At 50.6% G+C, this 27,498-nt stretch overlaps 1 protein-coding gene across 1 annotated transcript in view; it reads left to right on the plus strand.

The window, feature by feature from the left end:
• kcnh4b (potassium voltage-gated channel, subfamily H (eag-related), member 4b) overlaps positions 1-27,498 on the plus strand; it is a 237,984-nt gene that overhangs the window by 106,050 nt on the left and 104,436 nt on the right. The window contains exons 4-6 of the mRNA XM_072487319.1: positions 4,305-4,435; positions 13,282-13,525; positions 24,285-24,442. Of these exons, the coding sequence (XP_072343420.1) occupies positions 4,305-4,435; positions 13,282-13,525; positions 24,285-24,442 (533 nt within the window). The remainder of the gene's footprint in view (positions 1-4,304; positions 4,436-13,281; positions 13,526-24,284; positions 24,443-27,498) is intronic.

A 27,498-nucleotide genomic window follows, 5' to 3' on the forward strand; every position in this document is an offset into this window, starting at 1 on the left:
AAAATGCCTGTACCATTTTGGATCCATCACTTCTGAGACAGTATTTACAGATTGTGGAACACCACGGTGCCCGAGTGATTTTAAGACATACACTTTGAAAACCATTCTATAGCAGGTCTCGCCTCCTAACATCAACAAGTGGAGCTATCATTTGACCTGTCATTAATTACCCACATACTGGGAATTAAGGATAGATTTGGATAGTCAAAGGATAATGCAATATGATGGGGTGTCATGAATTCAATGTAATATTCTTTTTCTTTACATGACATCCTTAAAGTTTCTTTATCTTTGACTCTTGAGGGAATGTGATTGTGCTTTAAGATATTAGCATTTCAATGTTTTGAGAGAATTTAGTCATTATTATGAACTGTTTAGCATGCAGAAACTGGCTCAGTTAAAGTTTCAGATAAAGGAATTTGAACCGAATTTTATTTGCTCATATATCAGAGAGTAATTTCACCCTCTCAGGGCCTGTTAGTGTTTTGTACTGTATGGCATTTCAGCTTGTATAGACCTGCAATAGCATGGAGGTTGGTAGGGGAAGCCAAGGGTAGATTTTACTCGTAATTCTTGCCATGTCCATCCTCTCAGGTGAACATAAACATAAGAATGCAAGAAATAGGAGCAGGAGTAGGCCATTTGGCCCCTCGCACTTGCTCCGCCATTCAATAAGATCATGGCTGAACTGATTGTGGCCTTAACTCCACTTCCTCAACTGCCTCCAATGACCCTTGATTCCCTTGTCAATCATTAATTTGTCTCACTCAGTCTTAATTATATTCAATGGCCCAGCCTCCACTGCTAGCTGGGGCAGGAAATGCCAAAGACTAATGAGCGTATGAGGGAAAAGATTCCTCCTCAGATCCGTCCTAAATGGGACACCTTCGGCTGGATTCTCCATTCCTGAGACTAAGTGTTGACGACGGGGCAGGATTCGCGGACTTTCACGACTGCAAAACTGGCACCGAACCTGGACTGATTCAGCTACAGCAGAGGGGCGAGCACCGGTGCCACATGGGACACAATTGATGCCAATGAAAAATGGTGCGGGAATCGCCAGGGCCGTGAATTATACTCAGGCGGCTGACAAGATGCAGCCACATATACACGTTACAATCCCCACACACACTCGTCCCAGCCAACAAAATGGCACTGTTTGCGCTGGAGCACGCCCATACAACTGATGGGTCAGCGGGGGCCAGAGGTCACTTTGGGGATGTGGGGTTGGCCTAGGGGGGGGGGCATCTATATAACTCGAGACCCTAAGTTCACAGTGGGCTGCCAGTTGCGTGCGGAGATGCATGGTTGCCTTTCTGGCTGCGGCAATGATGTTTCGTGCCCGACCCCACCGCCCACCTCCTGGCCACCCCCAGCTACCCCCCCCCCCCCCCCCCCCCCCCCGGCCCTGCCAGAAGCCCCCCCAGCCCGCGGCACAACTGTCAGCAAACTATGGCGATGTTGGACACGTTCCGCACCCGCTCTCTCTCCACGATGCCGATTTCACGGTTTTTAAATGCAAAAGTGAGCCTCGCCATCGGGAACTCGGACTCGGAGGCGGCGAATCGCTGAGGCCCCGGAGAATACAGGGTCAGGCCTGCTAATCATATGAAAACGGTGTTAACTGTACGTGCTTTCCGGAGCGCAGTGTAGCTGCTTTGTCGAGGCACCGGAAAATTGCGATTTGGCGTCAAATCGGCACCCACCGCGATTTTGGCGTCGGAATGTATTTTCTGCCCAAACGCATTTCCCGATTTCAGCGTCAGCCAATGGAGAATCTGCCTCTTATTTTTGAAGCTGTGCCCACTTACTCTGGTTTCCCCATGAGGAGAAAAATCCTCTCAGCATCTACCCTGTCAAACCCCCTGAGAATCTTGTATGTTGCACTAAGGTCACTTCTCATTTTGCCGAAGCCTAATCAGTATAGGCCCAGCTTGCTCAACCTTTCCTTGTAAGATAAACACATCATCCCAGAAATCAGCCTAGTGCACTATTTTGAAGTAGAGAATTGAAGTTCACTCTGTTGTCTCGGGGACAATCTTCTTCCTTCAAGCCAAAAACATTTGGCAGCACGGTGGCGCAGTGTGTTAGCCCTGCTGCCTCACGGCGCCGAGGTCTCAGGTTCAATCTGGGTCACTGTCCATGTGGAGTTTGCACATTCTCCCCGTGTTTGCGTGGGTTTCGCCCCCACAACCCAAAGATGTGCGGGTAGGTGGATTGGCCACGCTAAATTGCCCCTTAATTGGAATTAATTTTAAAAAAATAAAATAATACTTGGTCATTCTCACATTTACGCAAACATTCCGATCTCGGATAGCCAGACGTAATCATCAAGATGAACTACCGGACCCTTTGGAGGTCCCAAAGCAACGACTCCTTGGGCATTTCCTGGGAAGTTTGAACTTATTTGGGGCAATTTCCCTGATTCCCAGGACCTTCCAAAAAAGCTTTCAACTCTGTGGGTTAGAATCAGAGACTTCAGGTGGTTCTGAGTTACTTTACTGGATAGTTACCCAGGATATATTGGGGAAGAAAATCCTAGTCTAATTCCTGGGTAGCTAAACACTGTCATCCACTGATTTTCCACTCGCCACCCCCCCCCCCCCCCCTCCAACGACCTACCCATCTAATGACTCTCCAACCTCACCTAACTAAACCCCACCATTCAAACATCTCGCCAATCTCCTGACTTGCCCTCGACCTGACCTGACCCAATCTCACCACCCCAACCCAGCCACCACCTGACCCAGTTGCCACCCTACTCCCTTATTGTCTTAACCCACCCACCTACCCACTTACACAACTACATGTTAACCCATTCACTCATACACTAACATACTGGAACATTGAAACTCTTTACTTACCAGGATATGGTAGCCAGTGCTGTTAAAAAAGACAAGTCTGCTGCTCCCTCCAAGGTTTCCTCCTCTGAGGGAGTTCTCCAGGATCCTCCATTGGAATATCGGTCAGGAATATCGGAGGAACGGAAGTGGGTAGTTTTTTTGTCTCACCAGGCATGGATGCAGGGGTTTCGACCCTGATCGAACAATTTGGGCCATTGTAGCTTGTGGGCGTTTGCTGTGTGTGAATTGGCTGCCATGGTTCCCTCATTATGGTGCATTTCAAAAGTACGCCATTGGCTGTAAAACACTTTAAGTCATTTGGTGATCACGAAAGGCTCTATGTAAATACAAGTCTTTCTTTCCTTTGGTCTTTTAAAGGAATAACTATTTTAGTATCGCTTGCAAATTTGGCCCATATCCTGAAATTTGGATCAGAATTTGATACTGCAACGGTGAGTTGAAATTTGCATTCTGAGCACACACAATAACATTAGTAGACAGTACATCTCCCAGATCTGAAGCACTTTTGTTTAATATCCATGTCAAAAGGGGAAGTTAATGGAGAATAAATATTGTGTGGGCTTTGATTTTTTTTCTCTCTCTCTGAAATCAAAACTTTAACTCGCATAAAAATGATCTAACACTTCCCACTCATGGTGAAAGGAGGCAGCAGCTCTGATACTAAGGATTTGTCTGTTAGTTTGAAAGATGAACAACGTCCTCTTTGACATTCTTGGTTTTATGAGGGACTAATAAAGTTGTGATTTGAAACGGCCCCTTAATATCTAAAAGCTTGAATTGTGTTCTTGGAATGAGCAATAGTTATGAATACCACACTCAGATTGGTTGATGGTTTTAAACACTTCAGTCACACTGTGACATGAATATTCATATGTGATTTGCTTTGATAATTACTCTGTACTACCTTGAGACACAGATCATAGAAAATTCATTACTGGCAAGCATATGGCAAGCTTATAATCAATTAGCATCAAAGAACTGAGACAGGGGAAACTTCAGCGAAGAGAGACGCAACAGGTATGAAGGTTCTGCACAGAAAGTAGATTTCAAACTAAACAGCAACAGTAGAAAAAGGTCATGGTTCAGACAAGTTAAAGGTAACTTTAGGATTGGTGCCAAGATGGTCTGCATCACAGTAAGTGATCAGCATTTGCAGTGGACTTCCAGATGGGGTAGTGGAACACCGAAATCGTTTAAGTACAGCTCAGCGTTGGGATAGAAGTCTTTAGGGCACTTTTGAAGTTGTGAGTTAGGAAAGCCAATGATCTCCCTTATTCGTATCTACCTTGTAAACTTGTATCACTTCTTTAAGCTACTCCAGACGACCTGACAAACCGAGAAAAGCAACTAGAAACATCAAATGGAGAACTTGACTCTTTCTTTTCTGTGTCTGTTGAAGCGCCTGGGCTCGGTTTCATCTTCTTTCATTCTTCCCAACAGAGGAAAAGCGCAAGTACAAAAAGAGTAGTGGGTCCCATTTCAGTGTTGCCCGCAGACAGGGCAGGACGGTCCTCTACCATCTCACCAGTCATCTTCAGAAACGTGACAAAAATAAAGTTACACTGAGTAACGTGAGTATTCCCCTTTTCTAAGAATTTACCTACTTTATTGTTCAATCTCCGAGGGTGAATATGTCTTCTATTTGTTTCCCCAATATGATGCTTGATATTGTGACTGCTTTTAATCTAAAGTTATATGGGTCTCAGTTGGGCTGACACTTTTGCCAGGAAGGTAAAAAGTTAGTTAGGTCCTAGGACTGGCCATGATGCCTCACATTTGAGTGAATGGTAATATAGTGTTGTGGTAGTATGTATTAGGGGTCATGTGGGACTGGAAGCCCTAATGTCATTGGCTGACAGATCCCGGGACCTGGTTGGCCGTTGACCTCTAGCTCCGCCCTGAAGGCGGGGTATAAGAAGCCGGAGTCCTCCCCCGCAGGCCAGTCTACTATCGAGCTGCGGGGGAACAGACACGCTTAATAAAGCCTCATCGACTTCACTCTATTCGTCTCTCGGAGTCTTTGTGCGCTACAAGTGTCAAAGAGCTTAATCAAGTACGGGGCACAGAAAGCATCTGCTGATAGACATATAAGTGTGTTGTGTTTGGTCTTCTATACCTTATGAAGGAATCCACCAAACACCTTGGGCGCGATTAACTGATCGCGGGACTAAGTGTTCGCGCCATTGTGAACGCTGTCGTGTTTCACGACGGCGCGAAATGGGCGCGGGCAGTAGCGATTCTGGCCCCCACAGGGGGCCAGCACGGCGCTGGAGCAGTTCACGCCGCTCCAGCCTTACATCATGGCGCGGACTGGGGGCGGCGCCAACCCGCGCATGTGCAGTGGCGAAGCGCCAACTGACGCATGCGCGGTAAACTCACGGAATGCTCCGGCCCCAATGCAACATGGCGCGGGGGTTCTGGGGCCGGAAGCGCAACAAAGTCGGCCCGGGGAGGGGAGAGGCCGGCCCGCCGATCGGTGAGCCCCGATCGCGGGCCAGACCCCATCGGAGGCCCCCCCCTGGTGAAGGAGTGCTTTTCCCCGCCCCACAGGCCGCCCCCGACCCTACGTGCAGAGTTTCCGCCGGCTGCGAGCAGGGGTGAATGACGTCGGCGGGATTCTGCCGTTTTCGCGCGGCCGCTTGGCCCATCAAGGCCGGAGAATTGGCGGCCCGGCCCCGGACAGTGGCCCGCGACCGGCACCGCGCCAAACGCGCTGGCGCATACAGCGCTGATTCTCCGTTCTTGGAGAATCGGCTGCCGGCGTCGGACCGGCGTTGCGGGAAAAAATGGCGTGAATGACGATGCTACCATACGGCGACGCATGGGAGAATCGCGCCCCCTGACTTGTCCAAATCAGAATCTTTTATTGAGTCTCGTGTGGTAAGACAGCAATCTGTTACAGAGCACTTTATCATGCAGTCTGCTTATTACTCCTCGGAATCTGCACCAAGCACCAACCATTCACATGTTTGCCTTATTACCCTCTCAATCCTCTTCTGAAGATGGCCGGATGTGTCTCCCCTTATATGGAATTCACTGGTCACATGACCTTCGTCTTGCGACCACATGGTGTGTCTGCACCTCCACCTGCTGTTTGGAGGTCGCACGCCATCCATCTATGATATAGCCAATAGGTATGGTGTAGGAGGTGCCATGACTGACTTTGATCCTTCGTCCCTCAGGAAATTTTAACGGAGTGCCATCAAGCTCCTTGAAATCACAATATTGAATGTATACTCCCCGTGAATATATAACATTTAATGTATGCGGCGCACAGATAATTGTTGGGATGTAAAGTAGAGCTTTAGCTATTATCAGGCCTGCGATCATGAACAATCAGGAGCACGTGAAGGACAGAATTAAATGTCCTATTAGTTGCTGAGCTGCAAAGTGGGGCAGCTTTCCTGAATACTGGAGAAATCGATCATGGCATTCATGAGAAATCATATCATCACTTCACCTTTCACCCTTGTATTGTGCACACTGTCCGATTGTTTATCAACAGTCAATGATTTTCTAAACTTTCTTTCTTATTCATGGAATATTTTCTACATTACAACCGTGACCACACTTCAAACATACTCCATTGGTTGTAAGGTGTTTTGGGATATTGGGCAGATGTGGCACGAAGTGAATAAAAGATTTTTTTTCGGATCATGCTGTTAACATCTTCAACACAGTAAAAATTGTGAGATTCAAACAAGTTCTCCTGTAGCAAAATGTCCACAATATCCTTGGATCAGAGAGAGAGACGGTCACTCTTTCCCCCTACCGAACCTTAATCCCAATCAACATTCCCTTAACTTTGCTTAAAGGTTCTGGGCAGGATTCTCCCATCCCGCGGCAGAGTGTCCATGTCATCGTAAACGCCGTTGCGTTTTACAATGGCGTGAACGGGCCGCTGCCAGGACTAATTCTGGCCCCTACAGGGGGCCAGCAAGGCCCTGGAGTGTTTGCGCCGCTCCAGCTGCTGACCCTGGCGCGAACTGTGCGCCGCGGGATCCGCGCATGCGCAGTGGCGCCGGCGCCAACGTGCGTATGCATAGTGGCCTCCTTCAATGCGCTGGCCCGGACGCAACATGGCGCAGGAGTATAGGGGCCGGCGCGCAGGAAAAGAGGCCGGGGAACAGAGATGCCGGCCAGCCGATCGGTGGGCCCAGATCACGGGCCAGGCTGCATTGGAGGCCGCCCTGGGGTCAGAGCCCCCCCGGCGCCACGGCAACCACGCCAGCGCCAATGGTGCCGATTCTCCGCTCTGCGGAGAATCTCGTGCCGCCGTCGGGGAGGCGTGGCCTGGTCGTGGGGATTCTCCCAGCCCTACCCAGGGCTGGGAGAATCCCGCCCTCTCTGTTCCTGAGAGAACCCTTAGTGCTGACTTCATTCCTGTTACATTTTGACAGATTGCATTAGTAGGTTGCATGGAGAAATAGAATTCTCCATCAACTTCAATCACTGGGAACTAAAGTGAAGCAGGCAGTTTGTAGTTAAAAGCAACAATTTGCATTAACAGGAGAAGGTTTGAGCAGTCCTTTCTGCTGCAGTTTACAGCACATTTAACTACACGTTTCTGTGATTTGAATGCGCTTTAATTGTCTAATTATCACAACATCTCTGTGTAGGAAAATTTCAGGAGAAAATTTGATTTTAATCAATTTAATTTACTTCAGGCTTAGATCTTTCTCAATCCAAAAATAAGATTCCGAGAAAACGGCCCCTCATTTTAGCAATTTTGTAAAATGACATACATTAAATGTTAATCAGTGATCTTTCTATCTCCAATCTTGCACAAAATGGAGATAATTTATCTTTTCTTTCCTTGGCAAAATTTTAGAATGATAATTATTACACACAGTATTGATCATCACAGGAACGATGAGATTGTACTGGAGACATTGCAGGTGAAGATGTTACCAAGACTATAGAATTTGAACTATGGGGAACAATTGGATAGGCCGGTGATGTTTTTCTGGGAAAAGGAGGCCGAGGGATGATTTCATTGAGATGTATAAAATTACGAGGGGCTGAGATAGGGCCACAGTATGCTGGGTGGGGTGTGTGGTGGCGGCAGGGTTCGGGGGTAGGAAGTAAGCCCCCTCCCCACTGGGCAGCCTGAGGTTGCTGAATCCAGGCAGGAAGGGAGGGCTTGTAAATCTGCACAATGCTGGCTCCCTGATCTGGCACTGTGAGGCCACCACCTGGCAGCTACATTGCCCACTGCCAGCTATGAAGGCTGACTGGAAAACCCTAGTTGGCCACCGACATAGGTGTTAGTAGGCTAGCCGCTGCTTCCATCAGGTAACCTGGTTACCAACACCATAACCCCCACCCATTACTCGCCAATCCTGGCTCTGTGAAATTAGGCTGGTGGTGGCATGGATATGGAGAACTGGTTAGATTTAGCATCCTCTGCCCTGATCCTGCCCCCATCTGGGCCTAATAATCCAGCTCAAAATCTCAGGTTGATAGGCACCCTGTGTCTAATCAACTAGTGTCCGAAAAGGCAACTGTAGAGGATTTACCACAGAAACCTCGTGCCAAGTGGGACAAATAAGCTTGGATTTAGCAGAGACACAATCTGCAGTTGAATAGTCTTGAATTTTGCCTTGGACAAGATTAATGCCACTTGGGCAAGGTACTATAGGGTGTCTAGGGCCCATGATACAGTCTGCGGGTGGTATTTTCCCACCGCAACAGAAGTGACAAGCCAGCCAAAGCACTGGAAAATCCCACCGACCGGCGGAATTGGAAAATCCTGCACCTTCGTAAATGGAGGAATGGAGGAAATTTGGTGAAAAATGGTGAGAAGAAATGTTTAAAAGAAAGAGCTGACGGCAACCCCCGCAATTGTTCACCAGCCTGGTTTTGAGGCCTTCACTTCCCATAGCACCATTTGAGTTCAGGATTTAGGAAATCGCACATACCAGAGCCATGAAATAATGTCTATAAATACTTACTGAATATTCTGTCCAATCAACTGTCACTCAATCTGATGGATAAATCTGGGAAGTTGCAGCCTGTTTCTCAAGCCCAAAACATGTTTTAGAACTGACTGAATAATAAGTTATATTAATACAAATACTTTTCAGGAAAGATCTTTGCCTCCAGCCAGATGTCTTTCTCAAGGAAGACATCCCAATGTCTCTTGAGAGAACGTAACAGTAACAGATGGTGGCAGCAGTGACTATACCCACACAGAAGCAGTAAAAAAGGGCAGGAAGAAGCCTGAATAAAAGGCCAGCAGCAGAAAGCATCGGGTGAAGGACTTCAAAGCCAACCAGTAGACAGAATAGAGAGGGGAACCACAATTACAGCCCAGAGATGAGCTTGGAAAGCAGCACAGGAAACCTCGACCCAGGGTGAGCAAGGATTTCTAACCTACCTCTTGATGTAGGAGCGGTTTCAAGACCTGTGTATTGAGTCAGCCTCCACGTGGGGTTATTCCCTGTGGCTTAGCCCAGTACAGAGAGGAACAAACACAACAACCTGGACAAGATGGCTTATTTAATCAAGCTTGTTACGTGTACACGGAGAACAGACTGGATATCTGCCAAGACCTGTTCTGCTGAACAAAGACCAGGGACGAGATTCTCCGACCCCCCGCCGGGTCGGAGAATCGCCGGGGGCTGGCGTGAATCCCGCCCCTGCCGGTTGCCGAATTGTCCGGCACCGGAGATTCGGCGGGGGCGGGAATCGCGCCGCGCCAGTTGGCGGCCCCCCCCCCCCCCCGCGATTCTCCGGCCCGGATGGGCCGAAGTCCCGCTGCTAAAATGCCTGTCCCGCCGGCGTAGATTAAACCACCTACCTTACCGGTGGGACAAGGCGGCGCGGGCGGGCTCCGGGGTCCTGGGGGTGGCATGGGGCGATCTGGCCCCGGGGAGTGCCCCCACGGTGGCCTGGCCCGCGATCGGGGCCCACCGATCCGCGGGCGGGCCTGTGCCGTGGGGGCACTCTTTTCCTTCCGCCTTCGCCACGGTCTCCACCATGGCGGAGGAGGAAGAGACTCCCTCCACTGCGCATGCGCGGGAATGCTGTCAGCGGCCGCTAACGCTCCCACGCATGCGCTGCACGGAGATGTCATTTCCGCGCCAGCTGGCGGGGCACCAAAGGCCTTTTCCGCCAGCTGGCGGGGCAGAAGTTCGTCCGGCGCGGGCCTAGCCCCTTAAGGTTGGGGCTCGGCCCCCCAAGATGTGGAGCATTCCGCACCTTTGGGCGGCGCGATGCCTGACTGATTTGCGCCGTTTTGGGCGCCAGTCAGCGGACATCGCGCCGATACCGGAGTATTTCGCTCAAGATGTCAGAAGTAATGTTTGGTCAAGTTAGCTATCCTAAATTCCATTTGATTGCTTATTACTGCTATGTCCTAAAAATACATGTTTAATGGTTAATAATGATTACTCAGTCTTATAATTCATCTCAATCCGTAATAAAATAACTTATGTAAAACTACTCGAGTGGCATGCTAACGATTCAGTTTTAAGAGGTATCATCACTGAACCTCTCACAAAATTATTACAGAGTGGTGATGGTCCAGACAGGCGGAGCAATGGCAAAACTGGAGAAGGTGGTTAACCCATCATCACAGTGTTTTGAGTCTTGCGAGCAAGAAAAATGAGGATCAGGTTAACACCTTGTTGTACACTGTCGGTAACATCACAGATGATCTGTTGGCCAGGAAGGGGATGAATGAGGTGACAACCTCCTATGAAGATGGGTGCAAAACTGAAAGTATCATTGTGGCAGCAACTGGTGAAATCTGCTGAAATGCGCCAATTCTCATTTTGCAAAGTCCCTGCTGTGGTGCGATGAAGGTTCACAAGGATAAAGAATGTCCACGTGAAATACAGAATGCCATGGGGTGCCAAGGTTGCTCATTTTAAAGCAGTATGTTATTCAAAAAAGTTGTGTTTGCAAAACAAAAAGCAATGTATTTTCATAGAAGCTCTACACAAGAAAGACAGGAACCAGACAACCAGGAAATCACCTTCCTTGAGGAAATAGAAAGAAATATAAGGCAATACTGGAGCACTAACATGGACTTCAATGGACATCATACAGAGTTCAAATTGGATACAAGAGCTGGAGTCTCAGTTTTAAAGATACTCTGGAACCTTCATCAATTCAATTCCAAGGTCCAAGTGGAATCAAACTAAATGTCAAAAGTCAACTTGGTGCAACATTAAAATACAAAAATAAAAAAATCCCAGAGACACTCTGGGTGCGATTCTCTAGCCTCCTCGCAACGTGTTTTTGCCGGTGGGAGACAGCCCATTGTTGGCCGCTGGTGGAATCGTCTGGTCCCGCCACTGTCAATGGGATTTCCCATTGAATCCACCTCATACCACCGGGACATCTGTAGCTGGAGTGTGCCGACAGCGGGATCGGAGGTTCCTACCAACGTGAGCAACCGGAAGATCCCGCCTTATATTTCATTCAGAACCAGGGATGCTCTTAGTTGAGTAGAAGCACCTGTATAGGTCCGGACCTAATTCTCAAAGTAGGAAAAGTCAACGAGCAAGAGGATGAAACTTTCATTGAGGAAATCAAGAAGACGAGGCTTCATGATCATAATCACTCAAAACTTGCCAGCAGCAACCTGAAAGTTGCAAGAATTTTGAGAGTCTCAAAGATGAGATGAAGAATGTCAATTCACACTTACTGCCTTAATGGATGACCACAGTATATTCTTAGTAACTGCATCCTGAGGAAGTACTTTGAACAATGTAACCACAGTAGCATCATAGATGACCTATTGGTCTATGAACCATTGGTGGTACCGTGAACTCCCTGCCTGTAAGCCCCCCAGAAGATTCACCAAGGACATCTTTGCATTTCCAAGTGTAAGGTCAGGGCACAATAGTCCATATAGTGGCCAGGTATTTCAGCTCTGCCTGGTCTCCAACGGCACCACCTGTACCATTCACTGGGGCGAAAAGAGCCACCTCTGCCCTCTTTCCCAAACATGCCAAGGGAATGCCTTGGTATGGAGCCGTTCAAATTTGAAGAAGAAGTGTTTCTCATAGGGGTGGATTATTATTCCCATTAGATAGAGGTGCAAAAGCTGCATGACCACCTCTGTCCAAAGATGTGCAGGTAAGGTGGGGTTGCAAGGATAGGGTGGGGTAGTTGGCCTAGGTAGAGTGCTCTTTCAGAGGGTCAGTGCAGACTCTTCTGCACTGTAGGAATTCTATGGAAGATTCCATAAACTCTCTGAGGAGGACGTTTTCCACACATGGGACCCTGGACTTTGTTGTCTCTGACAATGGGTTACAATTCGCCAATGAGTGTTTCCAATCCATAGCAGCATTTGTTTACATTGCAAGTCTGCCAAGGTACCCTCAGGACATTGGAGTAGCTGAGAGAGGGGTACGTACCATTAAAGACCTACTCAGAAAAAATGAAACCTTTGAGCTTGCCCTGCCCTACACTGTTCCAGAATTGTGTCATCACATGCGATGGGCCACAGGATGATATTTTCGGAGCCCCCATGGCATGTTTTCTGATGATAGTGATGGGCTTACCATTGGCTACTGGCGGGATCTTCCGCCGATGCCGACGTCCACTGCTCTTTGCACCGCTCGCCTGTCCCACTGCTGGTGAACCCACCATGGGTTGGGGGAGGCAGGGTTACCTTTGGCAGGACCGGAAGATCCTGCCAGCAGGGAGGACTGGAAAATCCCAGCTCCATTGTTTTCCAAGACAATCCAACGCAGGGCGACATGGTGGCACAGTGGTTAATGCTGCTGCCTCGCTGCACCAGGTTCAATTCTGACCTTGTGTGACTGTGGCGTTTGTACCTTCTCCCCGTATCTGTGAGGGTTGCCTCCGGGTGCTCTGGTTTCCTCCCACAACCAAAGATGTGCAGCTTAGGTGGATTGTCCATGATCAATTGCTTCTTAGTGTCCAAAACGTTTGGTGGGGTTACAAGGTTATGGTGATGGGTGGTGGTGTGGCCCTAGGTGGGGTACTCTTTCGGAGGATCGGTGCAGACTAGATGGGCTGAATGGCCTCCTTCTGCACCGTAGGGATTCTATACCTATGTTCTATGGCCTAGTAACAGAGGTTTTCAGGTAATCCATTGGTTACTTAGCTGAAAGGAAGCAAAAATTCTTCACTCGGAAGGCTATGAACCTTCAGAATTTTCTGACTCATAAACCAGTGAATACACAATTGTTGACTGTATTCAATATGAAGGTTAACAGATTATTGAGCATTAAATGCATCATGGCATGTGAGGAATTGGAGCTGATGGAATATAGTCATGATTATATTGAATGGTTGAACAGGCACAGGGACCACATGGCTTAGTCCTCTTCCTGTTTCTTATTTATGCCGAAAACCTGGTCAGAAATTATTTGTATTTTTAATTGTATTTTTTTTGATGTTGCGTTTGTAATTTCTTGACTTTCTTCTTTGGCAGAACATGTTTGAGAATAAGCCCTCCCTCCCGGAATATAAAGTGGCGTCCATCCAGAAATCCCGCTTCATCCTCATGCACTACAGCATGTTCAAGGCCGGATGGGACTGGCTCATCTTACTGGCCACGTTTTACGTTGCTGTGACTGTCCCTTACAACGTTTGCTTCACAGAAAGCGACGATAGCTCCTCCACCTCTCGCAGCACGACTGTGAGCGACATTGCCGTGGAAATGCTTTTCATTTTTGGTAAGCTGCATCATTAGTCTGTCAGTCCTCCACCACAGAACACAACCGAGTGCAATTTCTTCGGGGAAAAATTTCTTCCAATTCAATTAGGAATTCAGAAGGAACCCAGAGAGTGGTGAGAATGTGGAACTTGTTATCATAGGGATTGTTTGAAGCAAATGGTGTAGATATATTCAAGGGTGCCTGAATAAATATAGGAGGGGCAAGGGAATGAAAGATTATGCAGATGGATTTAGAGATGGAGGCACAAGTGGTGCAGAAATGCCGCATTGGCTGGTTGGGCGAATTGGCCTCTTTCTACACTCTCTGTCCTCTGTGAACGTTGGACACTGACTTCCCTCCGTGCCTCACCGAGATAGATAGATGTGCATTAGGAATGAAGGCTTTAATGTATCAGTGAAATAATGCGGTGACAAAAAATAGCTGCACAATGGTCTCACGTGACTTTAGCTATGGCATCAGGAGAAGCTATTTCAATTTGTCCCAATATTTGTGCAGTGCGTCCTGAATCAGGACCGTCAAAGTCTGAGATTTTACCAAAGTGGAGGGGGGTGAATTTCCCCAGACAGAAAGTATCTCACGTCTGATTCAATCAGTTTGGTCCTTACGACCTGTTTTATGCCATTGTCCAGGATTGCTGCCAAGCCAAAAAGATTTTTCGCCAGCTTGGGGTGTAACGTACAATATAAATGCGCTGTTAAATGATGGAAGGGGTGGGTTGGGGAGGTGGGCCCACCTGTCACCATCCCACTCGATTAAATGCCATCCCCCCCACCTCCAAATGTGCCACAGGGGGGATATTAAATTCCACTACCTACATTTGTATGATCTGTGCAACCCATGCCATCACCCAGTGGAACATCCCCTTTGATGGGATTAGCATCATTTGTGAAATGTAAACTCAGAATACGCACCATTCAAACGCCAGCTTTCGCTATGGGTTGCATTTGCACAAATGTTATTGAACAGTTCCTAATACAAATGCCTCCTAATTGCTCATCATGTCTATTTTATAATCCTCCCCGCCTCTTCTAATTATTTCTGTTTTGGATACTCGCTTCTGTTTCCGCCACTCATATCCAGCTGTATCATTCACTTGCTTGGCCTGGATTTATCCTATTCTTTTCCCAGTACCTCTATTTCCCTAACCCTTAACTCAATTGCCAACATTACTATAGTCAATAATAAAATGGTTAATTAAAGGTTAATTGAAGAATTGGCAAAGGCTTCAACATACTGCGTAATCTTAGTAAATTCGCTGATGGTACATGCAATATTCAATAATACTTATAATATTCAATATTATTTTCAATAATAGCATAACCCAACTGCTGAAAGATTACACTCTGGGCGAGATTCCCTGGCCTCCCTTTGACGTGTTTCTCAGCAGTGGGAGGTGGCCCGCTGTTGGTTGGCAGCAGGAACTTCTGGCCCCGCCGCTGCCAATGGGATTTCGCATTGAATCCACACCACGTTGCCGGGAAACCCGCAGTGAGAGTGCGCTGTCGGCAGCACCGGATGATCCCACCGGTGTGAACAACCAGAAGATCTCACCTGACGTTGGCTTGCCAACCAATCAGCACCCTCTTCTCACAGTATTAATTTGACATTCTTGCATCTGTCCTGATGAGTACAAAACAAAAAGCTTTGGCGGCATGTTTCTTTTGTCAGCAATGTTTCCATCTACATTGTTTGTAATGCCACCTGCATTTGTGTCATCAGCAGATTTGGATGATTTTCTATCTCATCATTTAAGGCGTTAATAATTACAACAAATAATTGAGGTCTTAAAACAGATCCTTGTGGATAGATCCATTGGCTGGGTTCTCCGGTCGGCGACGCCGAAATTGCATTCGGCGATCGGCCGGAGAATCCCTGTTTACGCCGAAATTGGGGGCGGAGTCGGTTTTGCGAAGCTCCACTCCCTCGAAAACGGCGTACTCGAAGAGTACACCGCACACCGTATGGACGGTCTCAGGACGTCACCTGAGGCCCTCCCCTGATGGGCCTAGTTCCCGACGGCATGGGTCACTCATGCTATTGTTTTTCGTGAACCCTGCATGGCGGCTGCGGACTGCGTCCAGTGTCACCACAGTCGGGGGGTGGGGGGGAGCCATTCTGCGGGCAGGGGGGGGGGGGATTTGGTGGGGCTGGAAGCACTGGTGGGGGGTGGTCCAGGGGTGGCAAGAGTGGTTACTGGGTGACAGTATGTGACAGGCTGGGTCTGCGTGCGGCCGGCGCCGTGTTGCATGGCACGGCCGCTGCAGGCCACCGCCCTGCGCATGTGTGGCCACGGACCCGGCAATTCTCAGGCCATATCCGCAGGTAAAGCGGGGGGGCCCCGACCGGACGGAGGATCGGTGCAGCTATTGCGCTGTTTTTTCTGGCGTAAAACGCCACTGTTCCCACGCCGGCGTCAGCATTTAGTCTGCAAATCGAAAAATCCAGCCCAGGATCTCTATTACAGAATTTGCAAACACTACTCGTCCTCTCATCACCACTTCCAACGATGACTTTTTGCTGATGTTGATACAGATGATGTCAGCGAAAACAGCGCAAGAGGAGAGAGCCGGGAGATTTAAAAAGCAAATAGTAACAGGATGGTAGGGCAGGCAATAAGCAAAGAAATAACGGATGCATGTAGAAATGGTACAGCGGTTATCATGGGAGATTTTAATCTGCATATCGATTGGTTTAACCAGGTTGGTAAAGGCAGCCTTGAGGAGGAGTTTATAGAATGTGCCCGGGATAATTTCCTGGAACAGTATGTAATGGAACCTACAAGGGAACAAGCAGTCCTAGATCTGGTCCTGTGTAATGAGGCAGGATTGATTAATGATCTCATAGTTCGGGATCCTCTTGGAAGGAGCGACCACAATATGGTGGAATTTAAAATACAGTTGGAGGATGACAAGGTAAAATCAAACACTAGTGTTTTGTGCTTAAACAAAGGCGATTACAATGGGATGAGAGAAGAACTAGCTAAGGTAGACTGGGAGCAAAGACTTCATGGTGAAGCAGTTGAGGAACAGTGGAGAACCTTCCGAGCAATCTTTCACAGTGTTCAGAAACGGTTCATACCGACAAAAAAGAAAGACGGTAGAAAGGGGAAAAATCGACCGTGGATATCTAAGGAGGTGAGGGAGAGTATCAAATTGAAGGAAAAAACATACGAAGTGGCAAAAATTAGTGGGAGACTAGAGGACTGGGAAGTCTTTAGGGGACAACAGAAAGCTACTAAAAAAGCTATAAAGAAGAGTAAGGTAGACTATGAAAGTAAACTGGCTCAGAACATAAAAGTAGATAGTAAAAGCTTCTACAAATATATAAGACAAAAAAGAGTGGCTAAGGTAAATATTGGTCCTTTGGAAGATGAGAAGGGAGATTTAATAATAGGAGACGTGGAAATGGCTGAGGAGCTGAACAGGTTTTTTGGGTCAGTCTTCACAGTGGAGGACACAAATAACATGCCAGTGACTGATGGAAATAAAGATATGATAGGTGAGGACCTTGAGATGATTGTAGTCACTAAGGAGGCAGTATTGGGCAAGCTAATGGGGCGAAAGGTAGACAAGTCTCCTGGCCCTGATGGGATGCATCCCAGAGTGTTAAAAGAGATGGCTAGGGAAATTGTAAACGCACTAGTGATAATTTATCAAAATTCACTAGACTCTGGGGTGGTCCCAGAGGATTGGAAAGTAGCAAACATGACACCACTGTTTAAAAAAGGAGGTCGGCAGAAAGCGGGTAATTATAGGCCGGTAAGCTTAACTTCGGTTGTAGGGAAAATGCTGGAATCTATCATTAAGGAGGAAATAGCGGGGCACCTGGAGGGAAATTGTCCCATTGGGCAGACGCAGCATGGGTTCACAAAGGGTAGGTCGTGTCTGACTAATTTGGTAGAATTTTTTGAGGACGTTACCAGTGCAGTAGGTAACGGGGAGCCAATGGATGTGGTATATCTGGATTTCCAGAAAGCTTTTGACAAGGTGCCACACAAAAGGTTGCTGCATAAACTAAAGATGCATGGCATTGAGGGTAAAGTGGTAGCATGGGTAGAGGATTGGTTAACTAACAGAAAACAGAGAGTGGGGATAAATGGGTGTTTCTCTGGTTGGCAACCTGTAACTAGTGGGGTCCCTCAAGGATCAGTGTTGGGGCCGCAGTTGTTCACAATTTACATAGACGATTTGGAATTGGGGACCAAGTGCAATGTGTCAAAGTTTGCAGACGACATTAAGATGAGTGGAAAAGCAAAAAGTGCAGAGGATACCGGAAGTCTGCAGAAGGATTTGGATAGGTTAGATGAATGGGCTAGGGTCTGGCAGATGGACTTCAATGTTGCCAAGTGTGAGGCTATCCATTTTGGGAGGAATAACAGCAGAATGGATTATTATTTAAACGGTAAGATGTTAAAACATGCTGCTGTGCAGAGGGACCTGGGTGTGCTGGTGCACGAGTCGCAAAAAGTTGGTGTGCAGGTGCAACAGGTGATTAAGAAGGCTAATCGAGTTTTGTCTTTCGTTGCTAGAGGGATGGAGTTCAAGGCTAGGGAGGTTATGCTGCAATTGTATAGGGTGTTGGTGAGGCCGCATCTGGAGTATTGTGTTCAGTTTTGGTCTCCTTACCTGAGAAAGGACATATTGGCACTGGAGGGAGTGCAGAGGAGATTCACTAGGTTGATCCCAGAGTTGAGGGGATTAGATTATGACGAGAGGTTGAGTAGACTGGGACTGTACTCATTGGAGTTTAGAAGGATGCGGGGGGATCTTATTGAAACATATAAAATTATGAAGGGAATAGATAGGATAGATGCAGGCAGGTTGTTTCCACTGGTCGGGGAAAGCAGAACTAGGGGGCATAGCCTCAAAATAAGGGGAAGTAGATTTAGGACGGAGTGTAGGAGGAACTTCTTCACCCAAAGGGTTGTGAATCTCTGGAATTCCTTGCCCAGTGAAGCAGTTGAGGCTCCTTCTTTAAACGTTTTAAAGAAAAAGATACCTTTCTAAAGAATCAAGGGATTCGGGGATATGGTGTACGGGCCGGAGAGTGGAGCTGAGTCCACAAAGATCAGCCATGATCTCATTAAATGGCGGAGCAGGCTCGAGGGGCCAGATGGCCTACTCCTGTTCCTAGTTCTTATGTTCTTATGTACTCTAGACAATTCAATCCAGCTACATATTACAAGTGGGCTTGCAAGTGAGGCTAACTATGTTGCCTCCATTACAACCATGGCTCGGAACAGTTAACTCAGGGAAGGCTATGATGGTTGAAATTTTATACTGTGCCCCTAAATTTACATGCTGTCTGCACTGCCTTCTTCATCAGGGAGCTGAAGCACCTTTTTACTCAAATAATCTTCAATCTGCGACTAATTTCTTTAACATCGATGTTGTCTCGTGAGACTCCTTTGAACAAATTAATATAATTGCATTCTTAATTTGATCTGTATTGTGAATTTGAAACATGTCCTTTTTGACTCTGTAAACTTATTTCTTGTGTTTATTCCTTAAAACAAAGCACATTATGCCCAGTAATGGTTTGCAGAACTGTGTCTAAGGGGAAAAATAAATTATATTCAAATATGAAAAATTCTTTAAGACTGCGCCACCAACAATCTGCCACGGTTTGTTGTCAAATTAATTTGCAGCTGACTTTTATTTCTTATTTTTGCTGTTTTGCCTGGGTTGGTGTTCTCGATTTACATGGGCTAAGCGGTTAAAGGCTGTAGGTTGCAGCTGCCTGGACCAGACAGGTAGATGTCCTAGATTCACTGCCCTGCCTCTGATTGCAAATGATCAGTGAAAGTTGGCAGGGTTACTGGGTTTTGTTTTCTTTATTCTTTGATGGGATGTTGAAATCGCTGACAAGGCCAGCACCCATCCGTAATTGCCCTTGAACTGAATGGCGTTAAGAGTCAGCTACATTGCTGTGGGCCTTGATTCATAAAAAGGCCAAACCAGGTAGGAATGGTAGATTTCCTTCCCTATCGGACATTAGTGAATCAGATGGGTTTTTCCAACAATCAATGATAGTTGTGATGGTCACCATTACTGAGGCTAACTTTGCATTTCAGATTCATTAATTGAATTTTAAATTCCACCATTTGCCAAGGTGGAAGTTAAACCCGTGTCCCTAGAGCCTTAGCCTTGGCCTCCAGATTACTAGTCCGTGACATTACTATTAGGCACCATCACCCCTACGATGTGGGGTGCACTAGAAAAATATTAATTTTCCTCACCTCAATGTTGCCCTTCACATGTGAAGGTGCTGACACATACTGAAGTATGGTTCTGTTGTGTCTACCACACTGTTGCTTCAACTGAGGGGCTAATCTTCACATCTCTCCCAAAACAGGATCACATCTTGGCTCATCCAACATCAACCTCCATGGTTTTCCAGCATAGGTTAATGACGAATAATGAGGAGTGGTAAATAGAGTCATAGAGGCCTACAGCACAGAAAAAGCCCTTCGGCCCTTTGCATCTGCGATGGTCACAAAACAACCACTTCGGTACTTTAATCCCATTTTCCAGCACTGTGTATGCCTTGGCTTCACATGTGCACATCTAAATACTTCTTAAATGTTATGAGGGTCTCTGACTCCACCACCCTTTCAGGCAATGGGTTCTATACTCACACCACCTTCTGGGAGAAAAAGGTTTTCCTCACATCCCCTCTAAACATCCTGCCCCTTACCTTAAATCTATGCCCCCCGGTTATTGATCCCTCCACCAAGGGGGAAAGTTTCTTTATATCTCCTTTGTCTATGACCCTCATAATTTTATACATCGCAATCATGCCCCCTCTCAGTCTCCTCTGCTCCAAGGAAAACGACCCCAGTCTATTCCAATCTCTCTTCATAACTAAAACACTCCAGTCCAGGCAATATTCAGGTAAATCTCCTCTGCACCATTTCCAGTGCTATCACAACCCTCCTATAACATGGATTCCAGGACGGCACACAATGCACTCGCTTTGGTCGAACCAACGTTTTATACAGTACCAGCATAACCACCCTGCTCTAAAATTCAATGACTCGGCTAATAAATGCATGTACATGATATGCCTTCTTGACCATTGCATCTACCTGCCATGCTACCTTAAGGGACCAATTTATATGCACACTATGGTCCCTCTGATCCAAATAATAATAATCTTTATTAGTGTCAAAAGTAGGCTTGCATTAACAATGCAATGAAGTTACTGTGAAAATCCCCTAGTGGCCACACTCTGGCACCTGTTCGGTTACACTTAGGGAGAATCCAGAATGTCCAATTCACCTAACAAGCATGTCTTTCGGGACTTGTGGGAGGAAACCGGAGCACCTGGAAGAAACCCACACAGACACGGGGAAAACTTGCAGACCCCGCACAGGTAGTGACCAAAGCCAGGAATCTTCCCAGGGTCCTGCCGTTCATCATGTATTCCCTTGCCTTGTTTGTCCCGCCCAAGTTCATTACCTCACACTTATCTGGATTCAGTTCCATTTGCCATTGATCAGCCCATCTGACCAGCCCGTCTGTATCCTCCTGTAATCTACAGCTACCCTCCTCACTAATTATTTACCGCCCCACCAATGTTTGTATCATCCGCGAACCTACTGATCAATCCTCCTACATTCATGTCTAAATCTGCCTGTTTCAGCTCTTGCCCCAAAGCCCAGTGTTTTTTGTTTTTTTTTATTCAAAAAAATATACTTTATTCATAAAATTTATCATAAACATTACAGAACATTTCAAATTGTCTTGTCTGTACATTTCCATCAGAGTTACACATTGCCTTGACTTTCTTCCATTCAATTTTGATAATATTATACACATATCACTCTTTACGTTACAATTCCTTCTTAAATATTTACATTGTCATGTTTCTTTTATACATTTGAGTGTTCGTGGCCCAGACCGAGGGGGTTTTACACTGTTACCCGCCCCTCGGTGTACATTTGCTGGAAAAACCTTACACAGTGGTCTTTCCCCATTGCGCCTTGGCAGCAGCTGCCCCAAGCTTGAGTGCGTCCCTCAGCACGTAGTCCTGGACCTTGGAATGTGCCAGTCTGCAACACTCGGTCGAGGACAATTCTTTGCACTGGAAGATCAGCAAGTTTCGGGCAGACCAAAGAGCGTCTTTCACCGAGTTGATGACCTTCCAGCAGCAGTTGATGTTTGTCTCGGTGTGTGTCCCTGGAAACAGTCCGTAGAGCACAGAGTCCTGTGTCACAGAGCTGCTCGGGATGAACCTTGACAAATACCACTGCATCTCTCTCCAGACCTTCTTTGCAAAGGCACATTCCACAAGGAGGTGTGTGACCGTCTCATTTCCCCCATAGCCACTCCGAGGGCAGCTACTCGCTACATGGGCACCATTGTAGCGGTTCTCCGCGTCATTGCGTGGCCTCCGTATAGGCGTCATCAGCCACGATCGCAGTGGGTAGCCCCTGTCGCCCAGCAACCAGCCCCTCAGCCGGGGATGGCGTCCCTCGTACATGCCAGGGATGGATGACCGCGACAACACGAATGAGTCGTGTACACTGCCTGGGTGACGGGCGCAGACGTGCAGGATCATCATGCGGTGGTCGCAGACCACCTGTACGTTCATCGAATAGGTCCCCTTCCTATTAGTGAACACGGCCCTGTTATCTGCAGGTGGCCGCACGGCGACGTGCATCCCATCGATCGCGCCCTGGACCATGGGGAACCCGGCCACGGCAGAGAAGCCCACGGCCCGGGCATCTTGGCTGGCCCGGTCCACGGGGAAGCGGATGTAGCGGTGCGCCATGGCATAAAGGGCATCTGTCACTGCCCGGATGCACCGGTGCACCGATGTCTGCGATATGCCGGACAGGTCCCCACTCGGTGCCTGGAATGACCCCGTTGCATAAAAGTTCAGGGCCACCGTAACCTTGACGGACACGGGGAGTGGGTGTCCCCCGCCAGTGCCACGTGGTGACAGGTTTGCCAGCAGGTGGCAGATGTGTGCCACGGTTTCCCGGCTCATCCGGAGTCTCCTCCTGCATTCCCGGTCCGTAAGGTCCTGGTATGACTGGCGGGGCCGGTACACACGGGGCGCCCTCGGGTGCCTCCGTTGCCGTGGGGCCGCGACGTCCTCCTCCCCCTCCTCGTCCTGTCGGTCAGGTGTCCCTCCAGCCTGGGCGGCTGCCGCCTGCCCCTCTGCGGCAGCCTGCGCCGCCTCTCTGGCACGCTCCTCCTCCTCCTCCTCCTCATCCAGGGCAACATAGACATGAGCGGCTGCCACCACGGCGGCCAACATCGCTGGATGATCTGAAAACATGACGGCCTGGTGGGGGGGGAGGGGAACGACGACATGTCATCATTGCCCATATCCCCTCCTCCCCCCAGCCAGGTGGCATGGACCGCATGGGTCCAACTGTTGGAGGCTGGCACCTGGCCAGGTGGACCAACTCATTTGCCCTCCCATCACCCTCCTCGGCACGGACCCCCTCCCCAACCTCCACCCCAGCAGGGACCCCCCCCCCCAACCTCCACCCCAGCACGGACCCCCCCCAACCTCCACCCCGGCACGGACCCCCCCCCAACCTCCACCCCGGCACGGACCCCCCCCCAACCTCCACCCCGGCACGGACCTCCTCCCCAACCTCCACCCCAGCACGGACCCCCCCCCCCCAACCTCCACCCCGGCACGGACCCCCCCCCCCCAACCTCCACCCCGGCACGGACCCCCCCCCCTCAACCTCCACCCCAGCATGGACCCCCCCCCAACCTCCACCCCAGCACGGACCCCCCCCCAACCTCCACCCTGGACCCCCTCCAACCCCGAACCTCCACCCCAGCACGGACCCCCCCCCCAACCTCCACCCCGGCACGGACCCCCTCCAACCCCCAACCTCCACCCCAGCACGGACCCCCCCCCCAACCTCCACCCCGGCACGGACCCCCTCCAACCCCCAACCTCCACCCCAGGACGGACCCCCTCCCCAACCTCCCAGTTTTTGGTGCACGCCCCAGCAGCTCCGAACCATATCCCCAGCACCTTCAGATAATCTGACCTGACAGTGAAGGGGACAAAGGACCGGTCGGCCCAGTTCCCAAAGAACATGGCCTCGCTCTTGCCGCGGTTTACCTTGGCTCCCGAGGCCAGTTCAAACTGGTCGCAGGTGGTCAAGAGCCTGCGCACAGACTTAGGATCCGAGCAGAAGACGGCAACGTCGTCCATGTACAGGGAGGCCTTGACTTGCACGCCTTCGCTGCCTGGGATCGTCACTCCTCTTCTACCCGGATCCTTCCTGATGGCCTCGGCAAAAGGTTCTATGCAGCACACAAACAGGGCCGAGGAGAGAGGGCAGCCCTGCCTGACTCCGGATTTGATCTGGAACTTTTCTGATTCCCACCCATTGATTGAGACTGCGCTATAGATGTTTGTGTAGAGCAGTTTGATCCAATTGCGAACTCCCTCCCCAAACCCCATATTGGAGAGCACATCCATCATGTAGGTGTGCGATATTACTGTGCTTAATTGTAGATCAATGAACAAAGGACAGATCAGGAACTTCCCAAGTTTTTCCTGGTCTGGATGATACCGCACCTCCTTGTGCACATACTAATGTGAGTTATCAAAAGAGAAGTAATATATCCACAGCGGTGAAATTGCTTTTTTATTCTGCACTTTAAAAATGTCAGCAGGGAAGTGCATTGTTCTGTTCAGTCTCTTGCTCGTTTGATGGCTTGTTTTACTCTTTTTCTTTGTAATGCTGATTTCTCTGTGTCTCTTTATCCAACAGATATTATTCTGAACTTTCGCACCACTTATGTCAGCCAATCAGGCCAAGTGGTATATGACGCACGATCCATCTGCATCCATTACGGAACCACATGGTTTATTGTGGATCTAATAGCCGCGCTGCCATTTGATCTTCTTTATGCGTTTAACATCACTGTGGTAAGTGTACGTTTAACATCATTTCCCTCTTAACAGGGGCATGCCATTCTGCAAGGTGCTGATCCTCATGGATTTACTCAGTCCGAAAACGAAGGACGAAGATCTTTATGAATGGATGAACTTACGCTTGCTGTATAGTGCTGCCTTCTTCATCCCATTTTAGGTGTCAGTCGAAGTTGATAGCACTCTCGCCTGAGTCAGCAGGTTAAGGGATCAAGTCTCGCTCCACAACCTGAGCACAAAAATGAAGGCTGACACTCCAATGTGCTGCACTGTCAAAGGCACTGGGCGGGTTTCTCCGTCCCGCTGCACCAGGTTGCTGGTGTGGCACGCTGTCGGGATTCTCCGTTTCGCCAGCTGGTCAATGGGGTTTGCCATTATGGGGCTGCCCCACGCCGTCGGGAAACCCCCGTACTGCTGGCAAAACCGAGAATCCCGAAGGCGGCGAATTCAGCCCACTGTCTTTCGGATTAAATTGTTAAACCGAGACCCTGGGCGTCATTGTCCGCCCCCCCCCGCCGGGTCGGAGAATGGCCGTTGGCCGCCGTGAATCCCGCCCCCGCCCCCGCCGAAGTCTCCGAAGGGAGAAAAGTCGGCGGGGCGTAAATGGCGCCGCTGCCGCGGAGAATGTCACGGGTCTGCGCAAGGCAGCCGATTTTTGGCCTGCCGATATTCTCCCTTCCGGATGGGCCGAAGTCCCGTCGACGTGATGACCGTTCACGTCGACGTGAATCAAACCTCCTTTTCATCGGCGTGACCCGGTGCTCCAGGCTCACGCCGACCAGCGAGGAGGTGAGTGACGGCCTGGGGGGTTGGCTCTGGGCAGGAAATGGCGTGGCCGCAGACTGATTGCGTGAGGAGAGGTGTGTCTCGGCTTGTGTGTGTGCGGCGGGGGGGGGGGGGGGGTGGGGGTGGTTAGAGTAGGCAGGCTCCGGGGGAGTGCCGGGAGGGGGTCCGTGCTGGGGTGGAGGTTGGGGGGGGCTCCGTGCTGGGGTGGAGGTTGGGGAGGGGGTCCGTGCTGGGGTGGAGGTTGGGGGTTGGAGGGGGTCAGTGCCGGGGTGGAGGTTGGGGGGGGGGTCCGTGCTGGGGTGGAGGTTGGGGAGGGGGTCCGTGCCGGGGTGGAGGTTGGGGGTGGGGTCCGTGCTGGGGTGGAGGTTGGGGGTTGGAGGGGGTCTGTGCTGGGGTGGAGGTTGGGGGTTGGAGGGGGTCCATGCTGGGGTGGAGGTTGGGGGTTGGAGGGGGTCCGTGCCGGGGTGGAGGTTGGGGGGGGGTCCGTGCCGGGGTGGAGGTTGGGGGGGGAGGGTCCGTGCTGGGGTGGAGGTTGGGGGGGGGGTCCGTGCTGGGGTGGAGGTTGGGGAGGGGGTCCGTGCTGGGGTGGAGGTTGGGGGGGGGGTCCGTGCTGGGGTGGAGGTTGGGGAGGGGGTCCGTGCTGGGGTGGAGGTTGCGGGGGGGTCCGTGCTGGGGTGGAGGTTGGGGAGGGGGTCCGTGCTGGGGTGGAGGTTGGGGGTTGGAGGGGGTCCATGCTGGGGTGGAGGTTGGGGGTTGGAGGGGGTCCGTGCCGGGGTGGAGGTTGGGGGGGGGGTCCGTGCCGGGGTGGAGGTTGGGGGGGGAGGGTCCGTGCTGGGGTGGAGGTTGGGGGGGGGGTCCGTGCTGGGGTGGAGGTTGGGGAGGGGGTCCGTGCTGGGGTGGAGGTTGGGGGGGGGGTCCGTGCTGGGGTGGAGGTTGGGGAGGGGGTCCGTGCTGGGGTGGAGGTTGCGGGGGGGTCCGTGCTGGGGTGGAGGTTGGGGAGGGGGTCCGTGCTGGGGTGGAGGTTGGGGGTTGGAGGGGGTCCGTGCCGGGGTGGAGGTTGGGGGGGGGTCCGTGCTGGGGTGGAGGTTGGGGGTTGGAGGGGGTCTGTGCCGGGGTGGAGGTTGGGGGTCCGTGCTGGGGTGGAGGTTCGGGGTTGGAGGGGGTCCGTGCCGGGGTGGAGGTTGGGGGGGGGGTCCGTGCTGGGGTGGAGGTTGGGGGGGGTCCGTGCTGGGGTGGGGGTTGGGGGGGGGGTCCGTGCCGGGGTGGAGGTTGGGGGGGGGGGGTCCGTGCTGGGGTGGAGGTTGGGGGGGGGGGTCCGTGCTGGGGTGGAGGTTGGGGAGAGGGTCCGTGCTGGGGTGGAGGTTGGGGGGGGGGGCCGTGCTGGGGTGGAGGTTGGGGAGGGGGTCCGTGCTGGGGTGGAGGTTGGGGGGGGGGGGGTCCGTGCTGGGGTGGAGGTTGGGGAGGGGGTCCGTGCCGAGGAGGGTGATGGGAGGGCAAATGAGTTGGTCCACCTGGCCAGGTGCCAGCCTCCAACAGTTGGACCCATGCGGTCCATGCCACCTGGCTGGGGGGAGGAGGGGATATGGGCAATGATGACATGTCGTCGTTCCCCTCCCCCCCCCCACCAGGCCGTCATGTTTTCAGATCATCCAGCGATGTTGGCCGCCGTGGTGGCAGCAGCTCATGTCTATGTTGCCCTGGATGAGGAGGAGGAGGAGCGTGCCAGAGAGGCGGCGCAGGCTGCCGCAGAGGGGCAGGCGGCAGCCGCCCAGGCTGGAGGGACACCTGACCGACAGGACGAGGAGGGGGAGGAGGACGTCGCGGCCCCACGGCAACGGAGGCACCCGAGGGCGCCCCGTGTGTACCGGCCCCGCCAGTCATACCAGGACCTTACGGACCGGGAATGCAGGAGGAGACTCCGGATGAGCCGGGAAACCGTGGCACACATCTGCCACCTGTTGGCACACCTGTCACCGCGTGGCACTGGCGGGGAACACCCTCTCCCCGTGTCCGTCAAGGTTACGGTGGCCCTGAACTTTTATGCAACGGGGTCATTCCAGGCACCGAGTGGGGACCTGTCCGGCATATCACAGACATCGGTGCACCGGTGCATCCGGGCAGTGACAGATGCCCTTTATGCCATGGCGCACCGCTACATCCGCTTCCCCGTGGACCGGGCCAGCCAAGATGCCCGGGCCGTGGGCTTCTCTGCCGTGGCCGGGTTCCCCATGGTCCAGGGCGCGATCGATGGGATGCACGTCGCCGTG

This window comes from Scyliorhinus torazame, chromosome 21 (genome assembly GCF_047496885.1).
Source record: "Scyliorhinus torazame isolate Kashiwa2021f chromosome 21, sScyTor2.1, whole genome shotgun sequence".
NCBI classification, from domain to species: Eukaryota; Metazoa; Chordata; class Chondrichthyes; order Carcharhiniformes; family Scyliorhinidae; genus Scyliorhinus; species Scyliorhinus torazame.